The sequence below is a fragment of the Colossoma macropomum genome, unplaced genomic scaffold, assembly GCF_904425465.1.
Source record: "Colossoma macropomum unplaced genomic scaffold, Colossoma_macropomum, whole genome shotgun sequence".
Taxonomy (NCBI): domain Eukaryota; kingdom Metazoa; phylum Chordata; class Actinopteri; order Characiformes; family Serrasalmidae; genus Colossoma; species Colossoma macropomum.
In genome coordinates, this window is record NW_023494799.1 from 17,799,010 (window position 1) to 17,819,442 (window position 20,433).

The 20,433-nt window shown below is 39.5% G+C and overlaps 1 protein-coding gene across 2 annotated transcripts in view; it reads right to left on the bottom strand.

The window, feature by feature from the left end:
* si:ch211-126j24.1 (phosphofurin acidic cluster sorting protein 2) overlaps positions 1-20,433 on the bottom strand; it is a 66,156-nt gene that overhangs the window by 15,920 nt on the left and 29,803 nt on the right. Inside the window, exons 3-12 of one of the 2 annotated variants that reach the window (XM_036586635.1) lie at positions 16,598-16,687; positions 15,132-15,257; positions 8,396-8,558; positions 7,682-7,773; positions 7,384-7,467; positions 6,545-6,604; positions 2,933-3,084; positions 2,162-2,255; positions 1,947-2,033; positions 815-951 (exon numbers count right to left, since the gene is read on the bottom strand). In XM_036586635.1, the coding sequence (XP_036442528.1) occupies positions 815-951; positions 1,947-2,033; positions 2,162-2,255; positions 2,933-3,084; positions 6,545-6,604; positions 7,384-7,467; positions 7,682-7,773; positions 8,396-8,558; positions 15,132-15,257; positions 16,598-16,687 (1,085 nt within the window). The remainder of the gene's footprint in view (positions 1-814; positions 952-1,946; positions 2,034-2,161; positions 2,256-2,932; positions 3,085-6,544; positions 6,605-7,383; positions 7,468-7,681; positions 7,774-8,395; positions 8,559-15,131; positions 15,258-16,597; positions 16,688-20,433) is intronic. The other variant, XM_036586636.1, reaches the window with a different exon arrangement.

Consider the following 20,433-nt stretch of genomic DNA (forward strand, 5'->3'; position numbering starts at 1 on the left):
TTTAGCACAAATTAGCGGCTCCAATACAACGTAAGTATATAACCAAACTCTTTTAAGCCCCTTCATGAACATTAAGCAAAATGGCTTTAAAAATGTTTTTTTTTATCCTATTGCATGGCTGATCACAGATCAGTCTATCAAAGCCTCCCCATGTAGAGTTTTTCAAACTGGGACTGTAAGTAATAAAAAGACTGGATTTTAAGTTGAGAGTTTGGGTGGAACACACCTGTATATTAAACACTCGAGGCAGAGATTTATTCCTTCCATAACAGAACTATTACATCTCACTATTATGCAACTATACATCTAAATCACTTTAACACAAATACTATCCATCATTACAGTTTCACAAGAAGCAAATCCAAGTCATCCATGGGAGACATGTTTCCCTTAAGCCCAAGAAATACTGGATAAGCTCAAAAAACTGGAATTACTGAATCACTGGAGATCTCCACACTCATTAAATAGCATACAGTGTCTGTTAGCCAAGCATGTAGAGGATTTCAACCCTTAATGAGTTCCTTAGCCAAATGAAGCACAAATACACACACACACACACACACACACTGTCTGGCAGCAGTTTCAGCCATGCCTCACAGCTCTCAAGATAGACGAGCGTACATTACATACTAGACAGTGGACAGATTTCATTCCCAAGAGAAATTAAGGCAACTGCCCCAGATATAAATTGACCTCTAAGCAAATCATAGAAGAAACTAATGTTATAGGGGTTTTGTTTATTGTACCTGTTTAGTAAACTGAAAGAAAGAAACAAACTAAAGAAAGAGATAAAGAATTGTGGTTTCAACAGTACCTAGGTGACATGTGGGTTTGAGACTCAGTCTTGCAGAGTTTGCCCACTGAGCCAGCCAGTTTATCTGTGCTGATGTCCCAGCTCATGTTTGCATCACATGGGGCACCTCCTGCTCCAGCGTCCTCCTCTGTTGTCTCCTGCAGAGACAGATCAGCATCACACCATGCAAGAGTGCTTCTGCATGAAATCCAAATGTTGTCATGGTGACAGCCACTTAGCCAGACCATGGGCAATGAATCAGAATGAAAGCACACAGTCGCAGACGTTCTTGAGAAGGTGTTTTTGCACAAGCGTGCGCGAGAGAGGAAGACACTACTAACATATTTAACAACTCTATTATTCTATACAATAGCTACCTTTTCTTGTGCTCCTGGGACTGTATTGCATAAACTTCTTAATTCTGAAATCTTATCTGTTTAGTCACCATGACAACCTTAAACTGCTTGATCAAAGTCAACAATCAACTATCATGGCTGTCACCTAGCAACTGACCAAATGTGCACAGCTAAAACGTAAACACGTAATCAAAATAATCAATTTAGTTACCAGATAGCTAGCTACCGTTACCGTTACTGGTCAAACAAAACTAAAGCACGATAAACTGGAGGTTAAAAATATTATGACAGCGCTCCGTGCTGTTTATCAGAGCATTGCCACTCCACAGTTTCAGTTTCAGTTTCCCAAGAGCTTTAGCTGACCACGCTATAGATAAATGTAGTGTCATCATGCTAGTTGTAGTGAACTATGCTGCCTTTCACTGCATAAAACGGTAGAAACAGACAGTCAAAACAGAAGTTAAAACATCTCTGGCGCTGTGTTAAAGTTAGGACAGAATTTAGGAAATTTTGTCTAGTTAGGATGTTTCTATAACATTGTTTTCTTATCTGGAGTTAGGATAAGATGAACTTAGGAATTGCTGTCTTTTGTCCTTAATTCAGTCCTAACTGAAGTTGTCATGGTGACTAAGCAGATAAGATTTCAGACTTAAGAAGGTTCTGTAATACGGCCCCAGATCTCTAACTCGACCATTTTCCTTCACAGCCTACAACACAACACATAGAACGAGAAAAGGAGTGAGAGTGGGTGGGTATTTACTGAGGAGTGTAAGACTGGAAAAAAGAAGGACACTAACCCCCACTGCAGAGTCCACCACTAAAGCCTCATCCTGGTACCGCCCAGTTGCAGCTCTGTCTTTTTCTACTGTCAGCAGGTCTCCAACCTATACATACACACACACATACACACACACACATACAGGACAAACAGTGAGTAAACTTCAGGATCTCGGGTCACCAGTGGAGATCTGTACTGAGAGGAAATGGAGTTTGGTTTTCATTAAAGGCTTACAGCAGAAGACTGCTCTCTAGGCTGACTCTTCTGACTGTGCAAACTGCCAATCTCAGTTTGGGAGCTGGAGTGAGACATTCCCTCAAAGAACGGCCTGGAAGACACCACACCAACACACATTTTTCAATATTCTAAACACAACATTATAATTAGGCAAGAGAACAGGAGAGAGAGAGTGTGAAAGCGAATGCTGTAGATCATCACAGCTCTGATGTTAACACATATTTGAGTGTTCTACTGCTTTTATACAAAAATTTTGCAAAATAAAGAAAAATATATGCCAAAAAGCCCTAAACATTGTATCTTTAGCTTTAATAGTGGCAATTCCATTCACCCAAAAAAGTAGTAGCCTTTTGCGTTATGGATAGACCCATAAAAATATTACAATATCAAGTTCAACTTAGCTTTTTCTATACCTGCTTGATTATCCTGAATCTAGCCAGTCTGTAAAGCAATTCACAGCCTATTCTGTTTGCCAATTTGTATTTTATTTGTTTCTGACAAATTCCAATTTGTGCAGTTATTACACCGTCACAGCTGCCAACTGAAAAGTTTGCTTAGGGGTAATGTTAGATGCGGAATTTGATTTAGTCTTGCGGTCACAGGAATGATACAGTGTTTGTGATGGAGCACTGGAGTCTCATTGGAACTGTTGTATAACATTTTGAATTGAATGCAACCAAACATTTAGGAGATGAATGCCAGACAAAGGTGAGACTTGTACATTACCTACGACAGGTGTTTAGATCACTCAGTGAAAATGCTTCTTACTTGAGCTTAGGTTTTGGGGTGCTGAGAACACTCTCGTTGTCTTCCATCTCAGGGCCACTATCACTCTGATTATACACCTCTAGACTGTCATACAGCAGGTCCAGATCCTCTTCCACTTCTTGGGTCTGATCCACTGGGTCCGAATCCAGAACCTGAGGCCACAAACACACCCACTTATGTCTGTCTTATAGGTTTCGGAAGGTGTTACATGCAAATTCCACAGCACTGATATTTGCTGAACAGTAAATGGAGCAACTGATTACTTGTCTAATTGATTTTAAGAATTGAAAAAGAGTTTCTTCACATTTCATTTACAAAGCAGGACCCTGACAGATGCTGTGTTGGAAATTCAAAAACATTCCCTGAAGCTCCTTATACCTTAGCATCATTAACTGCAATTGACTATAGCATCTGTGGAGTCAAAACTGACATTATAGCTGGATGCTGCTCGGTTTCATAGCTGCAACAATGACTGTGGAGGATATGTATGATTATGGAGGCTACTGCAACATATTTCAGCGACATTTATTTCAGACTTCTGTTCTTTAATCAAGTTTATCTGTCATTGCACATAGCCCACTTTCTAGAATATGTCTTATGACTAACAAACTCAGAGAAAGCTAAAGTAACTATCAGTGGAGATGGCATTTAGACACTGATTAATAAAGTAATGAACTGTCTGAAGGCTTCAATTATATTTCAAATTTCAAGTCATATTTCACATCTGATCAACAATGCTGGCCCAGCAGGAGACCATTATGAAGCTAGTGTTAGGACATTAGTTCAGGCAGAAGTTTAGGTACAGGTGTCTTGGCAGTCTCTTTCAGCATTTTAAAGGATAAGAGAAAGTGCAAACTGCATGCAAGAGGGCAAGAGAAAGTGATAGTGGAAACTGTAAAAGACATTTTGTGTCTTGACTTGTGGCAAAGGAGGCAGTGACAGTGCCGCGTTTAAAGCCACTAAGCTCTTCAGTACGACCAATTCTACTGTCAATGTTTATCTATGGAGATTGAATGGCTATGTGTTTAATTTTTTATACCTGTTAGCAATGGGTGTGGCTGGAACACCTGAACTAAATAATTAGGAGGGGTGTCCACATAGTGTACGTTAGTGTGTTATTGGTCTGAGCAACTTCACAGGTCAAGTTAAAGGTCACAGAGCAATCCGTTCATACTCAATGTACTCAGAGTACCAAGGATCTTCCACCTGGCTCAAAATGATAATTACAGGGGAAACCAAATATGTGATGTCCTTTAAGGCTGTCAAAAAAAAAAACAGGATTCCAGAAATTAATGAAGACTGAAGACCGCTGTGCTATTAAGGGCCATCAGGGAAGTTGTTTCCAAAGATAGAAATACCCAAAATGTACAACCACCAACTTATTATTAATATGCTATTAAAAAATAACATGAAGAGCACTGTCACAGAAACCTTTCAAACATGACATGATTCAGTATAAGAAACATTAGAATTTGCTTGTCTTTAATATGTAATGTCTGGAGTACTGTTTGAAATTACAGATAGAGGATATTAATTCTCAGTTTCCTTAATTTTTTTTATTCATTGTTACCATTGCTATGTTGTCATGGGTCTTCAGGTCCCAACAACTACCAAGGAAATATTCAAAGACAAAACTTCATGCCTTCATTTTAAACGGTTATATTCAGAACCACACAACTGTTTCATCAACTCATCAAACAAAACTCAATTAAGTCTCTATTAAGTCCCTGATAAAATAATTCCAATTTCCAGAGCAATTACAAACTACTTTTAATATTAGACAAAGATAACCCAAGTAAACACAAAATGCTGTTCTTAAATGATGAGTCCATTTATTGAAGGAAAAATGCAGTTCAGCTCTGCCTGGCCCTATTTGAAAACGTTACCCCCCTTTGCTACTAAATCAACCAGTTAACCAAATTCAACTGACCACTGGGTTCCATTTCACATACCCAGCCACACCCAGGCATGATTACTGCAAGACTTGTTGAATCTAAACACCACTTAAATAGAACCTGTCTGGAAATGTGAAGCATGTTAGAAGGTCTCAAAAAGCAGCATATGATTCAAATACAGATGCAAAACAAAGTCTATTTGCTGAAATCTACCAGTCTGGAAAGGGTTACAAACCCATTGCTAAGGATCTGGCTCTATTATCCACAAATGCAGAAAACTTGGAACAGTGGCGAACCTTCCCAGGAATGGTCGGCCTACCAAAATTTCACCAAGAGCGCATTGGCGACTCATCCAGGAGGTCACAAAAGAACCCAAACATTTAAAGAACTGAAGGGCTCACTTGTCTCAATGAAGGTCAAAGTACACAATTTCACAATAAGAAAGACACTTTCTAGATGATCCCCAAGACTTTTCGAATAATACTCTGTGGACTGAGTCAAAGGTGGAACCTTTTGGAAGACATGGGCTCTGTTACATCTGGCGACTGCATTCCTTCAAAAGAACATCATACCAACAATCAAACATGGTGGTAGTATTGTGATGGTCATGGGCTGCTTTGCTTCTGCAGAACCTGGACAACTTGTCATAACTGATGAAACCATGAATTCTGCTCTCTATCAGAAAATCCTGAAGGAGAATGGCCAACCATCAGTTTGTGACCTAAAGCTCAAGCGAAGATGGGTTATGCAGCAGGACAATAACCCGAAGCACACAAGCAAGTCCACCTCTGAATGGCTCAAAAGAAACAAAACTAAGGTTTTAGAGGAACCCAGTCAAATTCCTGACTTGAATCCCATTGAGATGCTGTGGTAAGACCTTAAACGGGCAGTTTGTACTCAAAAACCCTTCAGTGTAGCTGAATGAAAACAATTCTGCAAAGAGTGGGCCAAAATTCTTCTACAGCGATGTAAAAGACACATCTCAAATGACTGATTGCAGTTGTTACTGCCAAGTGTGGAAGAACCACTTAGGGGGCAATTACTTTTTATATATATCACCTCAGGTGAGTCTTCCAGCAATGCTTTCATTATCCCTGGCAATGATGTCGGTCAGGTGACGGATTGAGGGCAGTCAGGCAGCACAGTCTGGTGGTAATGTGTTATCATAATGTCCTTACTTTCAACTAGCCAGCTGAAGCTCTGATGGCCTAAAATATCTAGGTCACTTCCTGTTTGAGTCAGGGATAATGTGAGTGCGAAGCTGCTGGCCAAAAGCGTAGGGCACATGGTTAATGCTACAGCAAATGCCTAACAAGACTAAACTTGTTACAAAATTACAAAGACCCTAGAACAACAAGGCTAAGCATGGCTACGTTCACTGTCCCGCAGACTCTCTTCCAGAGTAATGTTCTCTGGGATGGTCATTTTGGGGTTATGTGTATGAGGCTAGAGTATAGGCAACAAAAAACACTCTTCTAAGATGAACACTTATTGCAACAACTACCTTCTGTTTTCCGCCCACACTTGTGTTCCGATAACATGCCAAGAATACATAGCTTTGAATTCATGTTTACAACTGGGACTGATCCAATAATGGTTTCATTTGATGGGGCGATAATGTGTTCATAACAGACGAAATGTCAAGGACTCTGCGGTAGTGGCTGGCAGGACAATTTCTTGCATTCTACTGTATCTGAGGGTCATACGAAGCACTCACCTCGTCTGATACTTTGAATCTCTTCAGAAGGGCAACAAACTTCTGCTTGAAATTGGGTTGCTGGAAAAGGAGAAAGAAAACAATTAAGTATAGCTCCACCTTTTAAACACATACAACAGAGAAAGAGACGTAACTTCAGCTTTAAAATCCACAACGATAACTGTAACAAAAGTAACTGGCCTAAATGTTATTAAGCCATTTGTCATGTCAGAATTGTTTAAAAACAAGCATGGAAGAATAAAAACTCCTGTTGGACAAGATTTCACAATCAGAAGATCCTAAGGGAGCATAGAGTAAGAAAAAAAAATCATGCCAATAAATGCCATGTTCACATGGTTTAACCACACTGGGCCCCACTGACGAGCAAACATTAAACAAACTGTACACACACATTTCCCAAACAGCAAACCAGGTCAACTAGAAAATAAACACCTTTTTTAAACAAATCAGATTGATCTAAATAAGCAATTCAGGATTTGCAAGAGATAGGGGTATGTTTGAAAAGTTGAACACACTCATTAGTACTTGTGAGAGTGAGTGCCTTCAACTGTTTGCATAACATATGTGCCTAAGAGATAAGAACCCATATTGGTCTTGCACCAGACAACACAGTGATCTCACACTGACATTTCTGTTTCTGATTCTCAGCTTAGCTTCAGAGGATTAAGTAGATACCTTCCAACCTTTCTAACTAATTTTCTGCCAGAGCTGTTGAAACCGACTGATTCACTGACTGACTGACTGACTGACTAACTAAATAAATGCTAATGTATAGCTGCAAACTGTTTAAGTGGTGTACCCCACAGCTCTATACTTGGGCCCATTCTTTTCCTACACACCCTTGTCATAGATGTGGTCCGGACCATTTTCCTCCGTGATTTCTTCGGCTTTCGCTGAACATCATCATCCTCATCGTACAAGTCCTGTAATAGGTTTTGTGTCAGTCAGCAACTTCACAGATTCAAACCACAGATTGAATTTCAAAATGAAGGTCATAAAACAAGTAGTGTGCAGCTTATTAAAACTGGATTGAATTTTAATTTTAATCAGTTATCGCTAGAGAATTGAAGCCAACACAGCCCTTACACTGTTCTGTGTCTGAAAGACTGTATTGATAAACTGAAAAGCAAGCCCAACCTGAGCCTGAACAGCATCGTCACTGGCCTCCTGCTCTGATGAGTAGCTGTCGTCATCATCTTCTGAATAGTTATCCATATCTGGAGATCGATCTGGGAAGAAAACATATAAAAAATTGCCTTCACGCTTCTTAACCAACACTGTGCAAATAAGCATGAGACAACAACAGCATCTATCTGCTAAAGCTCTACCTTGTGTTATGCTTCTGCTCTTCAGATTGTTTTGAATTTTACAATGCAAACCACTGATAACATATATAACCATTGCCTCTGGTGACACAGGTCACTGTTAATACATTACAGCTGGTCTAGGTGTGCGAAAGCTTGGTATTTGTGGCTGTGGCCTGAACAATGCTGAGTGGATGACGGGAAGACCTCTCTGTGGGGCCTCTGTGGTGCTTTAATGCACTCTAACTGTAACTGCTCTGCTGGGCTCACTTGTTTATATAATGGACAGCTTACAACAAAGCCAATCTAACCCACTGTGCTAATGGAATATCTAACCAGAAGCACACAGGCCTGGAGGTTTTGGAATTGTTCCGGTTTTGTGTGAACATATGAACAACAGAGTTCCAAAGAACAAAAAATGAAAAGGAAATTGGAACGGTGGTGGTTCAGAGGTTCCCTTTTCGTTTTCTACTGCTTTGATTCCATAAATAAGACATGAGCCCAGGATGACAAGTGCTGGTTGAGCTGTTTTAGTTACAGCACTCACCTGACGCTTTGGCTTTTGTTCCTGTCTGACCACTACCATCCTCAGGGTCAATGGGCTGACTAGACAAAGAGTACACACTCAGTTCTGCTGCACGAACAGGGGCTTCCTTCACGTTGCTGTGGAGACCTAGAATCTGGCCTCCATCTGTTGGGTGCTGCATCACCTAGAGACACAGAAACGCAGTTGAATAAATGTTGCAAACAAGCCACTGCTGCTCCTCTCCAAAAACACACATACACACTAACTTGATTTCTTACTAAATTGCAACACTCCTTTATTATGGAAGCATATCAATATCAAAATTAAAATGAAAATATAAGATGTAAAATGGCAATGTATTTGTATGTATTTAAATTTCCCATTCATATATGCAATTTTGAGCAGAAAATTATTATTTATTGATTTTATTTTCTCATTTGGTATACTGGTATTGACATTTCATTTACACAGAGATGTAGATGCTTTATGAGTAGCTTTATTTAAATTAAAATGTATTTACAGAACTGTATTTTTTTTGCTTAATGTGATTATGCAATACCAGTGTCAAAATGATACTTAAAATGTGATTAGCCTTGTATGTATTTTCCTTCTCTAATAATGCATGTAAAATTGCATTATTAAAGAGAACAACAGGCTAGAAAGAGAGAAAATTTAAATGTAAAAAGGAAACAGCACTTCTCCTGTTTGCAATTACACATTCTCGTCTACTACGCTCATTCTGTGGCAAAATGCCTTTGAAAATGCATTCGACCTTATTGTATTGCCATTTTCAGAGACTTCCCAACCTGTCAATCATCCCACAAGGACAGGGTGAACAGCACGCTCAGCGAAAAAGGATTTATCTGAAACATAGAGGCCAATCTTTCTTTAGAAGATGGAGCGAAACAAAACAATATATCATTTTGAGATGATTACTTTGTCTTTATACATGATCCACAAAAAATCTTTAATTGGACATCGGGTAGACGTGGCAGATTTTCCTTTTAAATCAGTTGGCAACAATGTTTGTCACCGACTGTATGCAACAGATTAATCCAGCATGGAGGGCTATTTTTCTAACTTACAAATTACGCATCAGATATATTGCTGTGTTCCACTTTATCTATCACTAGAAATGTACTCATTAAATGATTTATTTGTAATTGTACTGGTACACATAGACATGTGTAAATTACACAACCACCTTGTCACAGTGGCTGAGCTGGCAACAGCTGCTGTACTGTGTCAGTACTGTGATATATTTCAGCAAATTCAGCTAGGGCATCTCTAATGTTCTGCTTTCCTTTTCCAAAATTAATACTGCAAAAAATTGCTGGTATATGTGTGTGACAGTAAGCTGGATCATGTTAGCCAGCTGGTAAAATAAGCAGATGGGGGCCTTGTTTGGGAATGTAGCGCTAGCTTTTAGTTAGCTTAATTCCACAGCCCTGCACAATTCATGTAGCATATTAGCAGGTGAGCAACAGAGCAATATATGCACCTCCTATGCTCACTTTGTAGAACAGGAGTGTCAAACTCAACCACTAAAGGGGCCATATTAAAAAATCTCAACAAATCTGTGGGCTAGAGAAAAAAATGTTTTTATTTCATTTTTAATTAATGTTGTGCTATAATCCAAACTGGCCACTGTTTATTCAAAATATGTACAAACTTTAACAGTAAAATACAGACAGTTATACTAGGCCTTCAAATATTACATGGATACTTCAAATATTCATGATTTAAATGTCCCCAGGAGCTCAGTCTTTTAAACCTACCTATTTGCTTGAACTAGACACCTGGCATCCTTTCTTTGCTGCAAGTTCATTAAGACTTGGGCTCAGTTTCCGAGCTGCTGAGCTAACGCTAAGTGCTATTGGCTGAAATGCATTTGCTGATATGACTAGTGTGGAATTGTGTAGAATTGTGTAGAACTGAGGTGTAACCGCTGTTCCATAGACTGTTGTTGGGGCAGGAGAGTCGGAGCACATTACGTTGCAGTGCATGATGGGGACTGTAGTGCAGCACATTGTGAAAGGGGCTAATATTAATAGAAAATTAAAATACTTTTGTGGGCCGGATAGGATTGTGCCATGAGCCAGATCAGGCCGGCGGGCCTTGTGTTCGATACATGGGTTGTAGAAGATCATAAATGTCCATGTCCAACTTCACTTTCAGCCACTGTTCTGAGTTCATGAAACGATGCTGAAGTTAGCTTCTTTTTCAAATTTTCCAGTCCACCTTAAACGGTGCTACTGTAACATTGGGGCACATGAGGCACCTGAATGTAACTGCTGCACTGTTTAGGGTGGACCGGAAAATTCGAAAAAGAAGTTAGCAAGAATGAAGTCAAGATTAGCCTCAACCAGATTGATAAACGAGAAAACTTGGCCTAACGTTTAATTAAACGCTTTCTCATGGAATCACGCAAAAGACATTAAGTATCTCGAGTTGCTATACTTCTCTTCTTCACCTCATCTGCTAATGTCAGAGTAACTATAAACTCTTTCACCGCCGTGTTTTTTTTTTAAATAAAGTTGTTGCTTTGTGCTGTTGGCCCCACCCTGATGAGATGACTGACAGGTTGGGAAGTCTATGAAAACGAAAATGCAATCGGCGCAAATGCATTTTCAAAGGCATTTTGTCACAAAATGTGCGCAGTAGGTGAGAATGTGCAATTACAAACAGGAGAGGTGCAGTTTTCCCTTTAACATTTGAATTTTGCCCTCTTTCTAGCTTGGTGTTTTCTTTCATTATGCAGTTTCAAATGCATTATTAGAGAGTGAAAATGCGTATGAGATGAATTCCACTTTAATTATCATTTTGACACAATATTTGGATAATCACACATTAAGCATAAATAAGCAGTTCTGGAAATACATTTTAAATTACATAGAGCTACCCATAAAGCATCTAAATCTTTGTTTAAATTAAATCTCAATACTAGTATACCAAATGGCAAGTTAAAATCGCAGTATTGAATTTAAATTTTCATTTTGAGCTCAACATAATATATATGGGTGGGAAAGTTAAGTGCAAACATACAAACACACTGCAATTTTACATATTACATTTTCATTTTCATTTTAATAGTGATGAGCTTCCATACTTTACTGCCTTGGATTACAGAATTCCATTTGCACTTCCTTTTGCTATTAAAAACCTCTACAAAATCAGCTTGCCTAGTGGCTCTTCATTTCATTTTACTTGTGTTCTGTTATCTGTCCCTCTTGGGGGCTTCTCATCACACTGCCCCACTGATCCCTCAGTCTATCCTGTTCTCAGGCAGAAGAAGCTCTTTCTTTCTTCTCCTAGTTAGCTGTCTGCCGGATGACGGCCGCTCTGTCATAACTGAAGCATTGGCAGAGTGCCGTTCAGAGCTTGCGGGGGTGCAACTGGTGAAACTAATTGCAGGTATGTGAAGAAATGTCCTGAGGCTGCATAGATGGTGCCAGTCTGCCCACGCTTTCACATAATGGAGCATGCATGCACACGCACACACATACTCTAATTGTCCGGTTGGTGTAACAAAGAAAAATCAGTAGAGGGAGGTAAGTGCCAGTTCTACTCATTATTAACCTGACTAAGAAACCTTTAAAGACAGCTCTGTCAAAATGGCACATAAGAGAGAAAAATCAGAATTTCTTTTTTCTCACAAAGGCTTTGTTTATACAGTCTTTCAGAAATCTCAGAAAGAGCCAAACTCAGGTCAGCAATTTAGCTCCATGTCTTTTAATAGCTGTTTACTGAAGGGTTCTTTTGAAGTGTGATTTTTAGGTCTCAATACAAGCACTAACCTTCTCACATATAATCTAACCATTTCTGACATCATGTGGAAGTATCCATGTCTGGACAAACAGACTGCAATGGACTTGAAGGCAAGCTTGTTTGTGTCTTCTTCCTTCAGATGTAGAGTGTGCACCCACGTCAGACTTCTAGGGTGTTACTTAGTTTCACAGTGACATTACTCTGCTGGCAGAAGTTAGTGGGGAGTGCTGGGATCATGTGTAAGATGAATAGTTCACTATTGCTATGATGAGTTAAGTTGAACAATAAATGCATTTTCATACATACAAGCAAAGAGTACTTTGGCATTGTCATGTCTCTGGAATAAAATTAAACATTTTAGAGTGTCATATGGTCAAATTGCTGCTAGGGTTGCCAGTACTGTGATGCTAAATTGTAACTGAACCACATTCATTAATGTAATAACGTATTGCCAGAGACAGACACTTCACAGCTAACCATCACTTTGGTATTTGCAAACAGAAATGGTAAAATGACTGGAAAAAGCATGATGCCAATAAACACCATCAACAGTATGGGAGCTCATTAACTTCTTCTAGCTTAAAGTGTGGAGGCAAGCTTCAGGAGGAGAAGGGAAAAAAAGCACATTTAGTTTAGGTCTATAACATAGGTCTCACAACCAACTGCTGCATGTGTCGACACTGACAAACTATATCATGGTTAGATGGCACTACAGTGAGCAAAACCAGCAAGTGAAATGATAATCCTGCACGCAGAAAGCATGCCAGTCAGACACACTACTGAAATCAATGCTGCGTTCAGGTGCTCATCAGAAGATTGTATATACCAGATGGTTAACTAGTAAATATGACTTTGCTCTGTTTGGGTACTGGTTCATAGATACACCCACCATCTGGAGGATACAATCTCCTGCTCTTTCTTTGCTGTATTAAAAAGCACACAAACCTAATAGAGAGCATCAGGTAGATTTTCTTACACATTCACTGGAACTTTAGCACTTTTTATTTGTGTATAAGGTGAAAGGTCACGTTACACGTCACACCTCATAAACTCGTGTATCATCTAGAATCCCGAAGTTACCAGTTGTAAATATGACCGCCATTCAAGCGTAATTTACAAGTAGGAGGTATTAGTACTTTCCTGTTTCCGACACCACTTCAACATAGTATTTGTATGTATGAAGGAAGAAAAATGCATTTTGTATTTTTTATGTTATAGGCCTTGCTTGTTTAACATTTGTCCATGACCATTCATTAAATATTTGTTAACGTTAGCAATAATCGAGAAAGAAAGAATGAAAGAATGCATTTATTCAGTATTTGAAACTGTTCTCTGATGTCTACATAAAAGGTATATATCTTTGGTCAGGGCGAAAAATGCCCAGATGCGGTTTTACACATCCATTTACAATCCTATGATTTGGCCCTAGAATGAGACAAGCTGTTTTCCCTTTTTTGGTGGGCTCATAAATAATTTGATGAGCTCTGCTCCAATTTGCTGGTTTACAGCAAGGCACCACAATGGCTCACAAGGAAGCAACATGTCAAAATGGACACAGGCAGGAAAATTAGTAAATAAGCTAGGTCATCATACTACTTAATTAGCTATGCTAGTTACGTGGAGCTTGCTAGTGGTTTATTCTTCACAATACCTGCTAGGCTAGAACGTGGGTGGTGAATGTAAATTTTGGGGTTGTAAATACCAACGGGACAATAATATTATTTATTTAATTTAGGTTTGTGGAATTGGCCCATTTTACCACCCTCTTTTGCAAATGCGGGATTTGCATTTGAAGGAGTAGATAACAGTTTTTGAGGTTAACGGTATGTCAGTTCTATGTACCAAACTATCCTTATTCAACTATGCCAATGTAAATACAGTTTTCCATTCTATGGTATCTTTAAATTTTGCAACCCTAGTTGCTGCAAGTAGGTGATTGATAATGATGTTGAAGGGGTTTGAGGTTTAGACTAAGGAAACAGGGAACATCCTAAAGCTGCAGGTTAACTAAAGCTGCCTTAGGTTTACTTCAGGAAGTGCCAACCAATATTATATTATAAGCCTCTTTTAAGCAATAATTCAACAAAAAAATTTATTTGCGCAATTTTCTCCTTAGTCCAATATAGTCAAACAGCGAAGACACGTGCAGTTTCCAAAGTCTGCTTCTTAACTTTCGCATTGGAACTAACAGGCTGATGTATCTAACAAATAATGGAAGCTTTCGAATGCCAATTAGCATTGTGCAAGCTGCATAACTACATCAAAAAAGTATAGACACAAATTAGGCCCCATAGCTGTTTAGCTATATGATATACTATTGTCTATTCTTAAAGGTAACAGTGCCTCATTCAGTGTCAGAAACCATACAACCAAATCTACCTGCATTTGAGTGGAGTAACAGCCTGACTTCTGAGAGATGCAATGCAGTGCATTGTGGGATATTCAGTTGTAAGAAATTCAGTCAGTCTTTTTGAAACTTTCTCCCTCTCAACATAGTTCGAGGTTTATGATGATTATGATGATTTGCACAATGCTAATTGGTGGTCATAAGCTTGCATTATTCGTTAGCTTGTTTGCCTCTTAGCAAACTTTGGACATCAAATATTTCTTGGTTTTTCACAAAACTATCCCTTTCAATTCAATTTAGACATGTATAATGAATTTTTTTAAAGCAGTGATCTCTAACCCTGGTCCTGGAGAGCTACTTTCCTGCAGCGTCTAGTTCCAACCACAATTTGTCACACCTGCTCCAGCTACTTAACTTCTTTAGAAGTTCCTGATTGACTGAATCTGATGTATTTGTATTAGGTAAAGGGAGGGGCAGCATATTAAAAGCAGGTTGGAAATAAACTCTGCAGGTGGTAGCTCTTCAGGACCAGGGTTGGAGACCACTGTTTTAAAGTATCAGTTTAGGAGTGGTGAGCAAAGACTACTTTAATATTGACTAAAGACTAGAAAGAAAAGACGTTTCACCACGTTTCATTCCTACCTCTGCCATGTTGATGACACCCACAGCCAGGGTTTTGTATCCTAGTATAGTCCGGTTCTTATAGCGCTTCCTTCTCTGGAGCATAATCTGTAAACGGTTAGCATCTCTCTTCAGGAAGTGTGGATACTGAAGAGAAAGAGAAAAATAGGAAAACAGACAAAGAGATAAAGTGAAATAGAGATGAGAGAGAGAACACAATGACTTGTCTGTACTGTTGCAGAACATTACATCACTTTGTAGCATTCCTGCCTGTTCCCACAAGAATTCTCTCTCTCTTTCCCACACACATACACACATCTAAATATATATATATATATATATATATGTGTGTGTGTGTGTGTGTGTGTGCATGTGTGTACACACATACTTTGATCCTGTTCAGTCCACCTTCACCAGACATCAGCTTTCATATTTGACCAACAACATAACAAGCTGAAAAGTGGAAAGCTTTAGAGGGAAGCAAAGTGGAATGTGTAAACAGTGCGGGGCTTCTGACTATAGTCAGCACTTTTATTCAGCCTCCAGCCACCTTGCAACTCCTCTTTATCAGTTTTAAAAGAAAATTGCTCATGACAACTTTAAAACAGGCTGATTTGACTTGAAATGCAAAATAAAAAGTGTTTTTAAAGTAGGGACATGATACTCTGACCAAAAACTATGTCTTTATATTAACGATTTTACCAATAAGAGATGTCACAAAAACCAATGCCTTGTACCAAGTCAAAGACAAAAATAATAAAAAAAAATGTCCATGGTATCAGTAGTACTGCTTCGAAGTTGGTAACACATTCCTGTCTTACTGCATTCAGAAGAAAACTTGGTAACACCTACTGACGCAAGAGGAAAAATGCACAATAGTCTCTAAATTTGCCGCTGCAGCGTTAGCATTAGTATCCTAATGAAGTAGCTTGAGCAGGTCACGTTTAATTTTGTTTGATAACTAGTGTTATCAATTGTAGAAATAACTGGCATATGCTTGATATGGCTTGGTTCTAAACTACCTTAGAGATTGTAGCTTCCTTGTTGTAGTGTTCTTATTGTTTAGTCATATGAGAGCAAAATATGTTAGCTTTAATAATAATATGTTATTTTTGCTGTTGCTGTCAGGCAGGTAGTTGTATATTGTACTATCTTGTACTGTTTATCTTATTAAAACAAGCGTGTTTATTTGAACTACGTACACAACAAGATCAATAATAATGTTAATAATGAAGGTTGCTGTTTACTTTTCTTAAGTACTTGAAGGCTACATGCCATTTTGCTGTTTGATTTATTTTTTTATGTTCAAACAAATCATTTTTGTATTATGAATGGAATTTCTGTTTCCACTGTTGTATAAGGTATTGAGAATCGTGTAATTTCATTGGTATCGGCATCGACTACTAGAATTCTGGTGTTGTAACCCTACAATTCCATTAGGAAAAATGAAGAATTACGCATTAATGTGAGCTATTAATGTTCTCTACCTGCAAGGAGAAAGTGAGCTCCAGGTCTGTCTCCATCAGGCCACTGGGAGGGAGCACATACTCATTGGACCTCAATATACGTTTGGAGCCCTGAAGACACACATATACGGGAAAGTATTAAACACATTTGTTGTATTAAAATGAATAAAATAGCGATATATATATATGGACTGATTAAAATGTAGTCAATCGAAGCATGACAATGAACTCAAAAACTCCAAAAACAGTGACTGTCAGTTGGCATACTACTATACAGCTTTGCATTATCTCTGACATTCTACAGAAAGGTTTGACAAGATTGCTGAAAATTAAAAAAAAACAACTTTTTCTGCTGTTTCCTCTAGATTATTATTCATAATACCGATTTTCTAGGTTGTAAATAAACTCAGAAAATTACAGAATTTTTCCCAGAATACTTTGCCATCATGCAGACGGCAGACCTCAACGTTGTCCAGATGGCCGTTAACACTCAAGGCCAGCTTCTGGGACAACACCACCAGCATCTCTCCGATTTCACTCAGTCTATCGGTGAGTTAAAATCACAACAGGGCGAGCAACAGTCTCAACTGGCTCAACTTATCACCAGGGTTAAGGATCTGTCTACTCAGATTCAACATCTGTCTGGTAGTGCTCCCCAGTCTCCTAGTTCCCACAACAGTCTTAGCACTTTTCCAGTTAGTAAGCCTGATAAATTTGATGTAAACCCAGAGAAATGTAGTGGGTTTTTGCTGCAATGCTCCATGTTCCTCAGCAATTCACCCCCTAGCTCTGATCAGGCCAAGATAGCATTTTTCGTTTCCCCTCTGTCAGATAAGGCTTTGGAGTGGGCTAGAGCGGTCTGGAATATCATTAAGGATAAATCATATGAACAGTTTTTGACAGACTTTCGCACTGGGTCTGATCACACTCGTGAGGGTCGCTCTTGTGGTGAACTCCTATGCAAGCTCTGTCAAGGTAATCACTCAGTAGCCGTGTTCGCTTTGGAATTCCACACCCTCGCAGCTAGTAGTGGTTGGAATGAGCCTGCTTTGCTGAATGCTTTTCGTCATGGACTAAATTCAGACGTGTTAACAGAACTAGCTTACAGACACGATGAATTGACCTTAGATCAACTAAAAGCCATGCCGATCTGTCTGGATCAACTTCTACAAAAACATTCAACGCAAAGAGCAGTTCCACCACCTAGAAGTCTACCCCGCTCCAGCTCCAGTTTCAGCTCTAGTTCTGGCTTCAGCTCCAACCCAAGCTCCAGTTCCTTTTCCAGTCCCAGTTCAAGCACATCTCCTGAACATATGCAATGTGAATCCTCGAGGTTGTCAAAAGAGGAGAGACTTCGATGTTGCCATGGGTGCTTGTTTCTCTACTGCGGTGCTATGGGTCATGTGTTACGTGACTGTCGGGCTCACACACAAGCATAAAGCACCAACCCCAGGACCACGGAGTGAGTGTTTCCGCTAAAGCGTTGGTTTCAAAATCATTCATGTTGCTTGTAACTATTTACTGCCAGAATTCTTCTCTTGTTTCACCAGCCTTGGTCGACTCAGTAGCCCAGGGCAACTTTACCCACGCCAAGGTGGTATCCCAGCTCAAGATCCCTGCTGAACCTCTACACACCCCTCTTTGTGTATCAGCACTGGATGGGGACCCGGTTGGCCTGGAACCTATCACCCAAGTCACTCACCTTGTCGACCTGCAAACTAGTACCATGCACATTAAGAGAACCACCTATTTAATTTTACAGTCAGCTGAGTTTTCCATCGTGCTAGGTCTCCCCTGGCTAGAGAAATATATTCACAAATTTCACAAACTTCCTGGTCCGACAAAGAAATCACTGCCTGGTCTGACTACTGTAAAGATAACTGTCAAGCTTCTCCTGCCATTTCTGTTAATTTCACTTCCATAGAAAGTCCAGATATAGCATGTGACACTCAGATTCCAGAGGTCTACTCAGACCTGTGAAAGGTTTTTAGCAAGGCCAATGCTACTAAACTTGCCACTACACCACACCTACGACAGTGTCATTAATCTGATCGAGGGCTCTACTCTTCCTAAATCCAGAGTTTACCCCCTTACACTAGAAGAAGAGAAGGCCATGGAAGACTACGTTAATGAGGCATTAGCTTCATTCATCCTTCTACTTCCCCCTCAGCTTTGGGCTTTTTCTTTGTTAAAAAGAAAGATAGTGGACTAAGACCTTGTACAGATTATAGAGCACTCAACGATGTCACAAAGAAATTCGCATATTCTCTTCTGCTCATTCCTGTCGCTCTTGAACAGCTCAGGGGAGCCCAATTCACAAAAAATGCGTATTCTAACTGAGGAAAAAGTTAGGACACCCTACCCCCTAATAGCTAGTGTTACCCCCTTTGGCTGAAATAACTTCAGTGAGATGCTTCTTGTAGCCATCTACCAGTCTTTGATATCGGTCTGAGGAAAGTTTGCCCCACTCCTCAACGCAGAATTCTTTCAGCTGTGAGATATTTGAGGGGTTTCTTGCATGTACAGCCTGTTTCAAGTCACCCCACAGCATCTCAATGGGATTAAGATCTGGGCTTTGACTTGGCCTTTCCAGGACTCTCCGTTTCTTAGTTTTCAGCCAGTCCTTGGTGGATTTACTGGTATGTTTTGGGTTACTGTCATGTTGCAGGGTCCAGTTCCGCTTCAGCTTTAATTTTTTTACAAATGGTTTCACATATTCCTCAAGCACCTTCTGATACATGGTAGAATTCATGGTGGATTCTATGATGGTGAGCTGGCCAGGTCCTGCTGCAGCAAAGCATTCCCAAACCATGACACTTCTAGCTCCATGTTTCACAGTTTGTATGAGGTTCTTTTCCTAGAATGCCGTATTTGGTTTATGCCAAACATGCCTTCTGTTATGGTGTCCAAATAATTCAATTTCAGACTCATCTTTCCAAAGAACATTATTCTAGAAGTCCTGGTCTTTGTCTAGGTTCTCTCTGGCAAACTTCAGTCTGGCCTTCATGTTTCTCTTGGAGCACAAAAGGTTTCCTCCTTGCACACCTCCCATGAAAGTTAAACTTGTGCAGTCTCTTTCTGATTGTAAAGTCATGCACTTTCACATCAACAGTAGCAAGAGCCTGCTGTAGGTCCCGTGATGACATTTTAGGGTTTTTTGAGACTTCTTTTAGCATCTTGCGGTCTGCTCTCGGGGTGAACTTGCTCGGACGGCCAGACCTGGGCATGATGGCAGTTGTCCTCCCCTTGCAGACTATTTTCCGGACAGTGGAATGGCTGATTTTAAATTCTTTTGAGATCTTTTAAAATCCCTTACTATGACTCATAAGCTGCTACAATCTTCTTTCAGACAGCTCTTTCGATCTCACCATGGTGTTCACTCTTACTTCAACAGTCAGGAGCACACCAAACTAAATGTCTGAGGTTTAAATAAGGCAAGCCTCCTTCAAAATGCTGAGTAACAATGTTCTAATCATGTGCACCTGATGTGACACACCTGTGTGTGATTTTAGCCATTTTAAGTGGGAATAAAATGTGGGGGTGTCCTAATTTATTCCTCACCAAAAATGCATTTTTTTTAATTACACTTCACAGAAAGTTTTAAAAAGTCTTTTCTTCAGTTTTAATTGTTCAGTTATATTACTTGAATCTTTCAGTATTGTTAAAATTGATATTTTATTTCCACATGTCCAAATATGTTAAAAAACACACAGGCTTTCATAGGGTGTCCTAATTTTTTCACATTACTGTATATCTTTCCTGGGTTATGTCATTAGTGCCTCAGGGACCACAAGGTAGAGGCTGTGGTTAGTGAAAGAACTACAGAGATTTTTAGGCTTTGCCAAATTTTATTATTC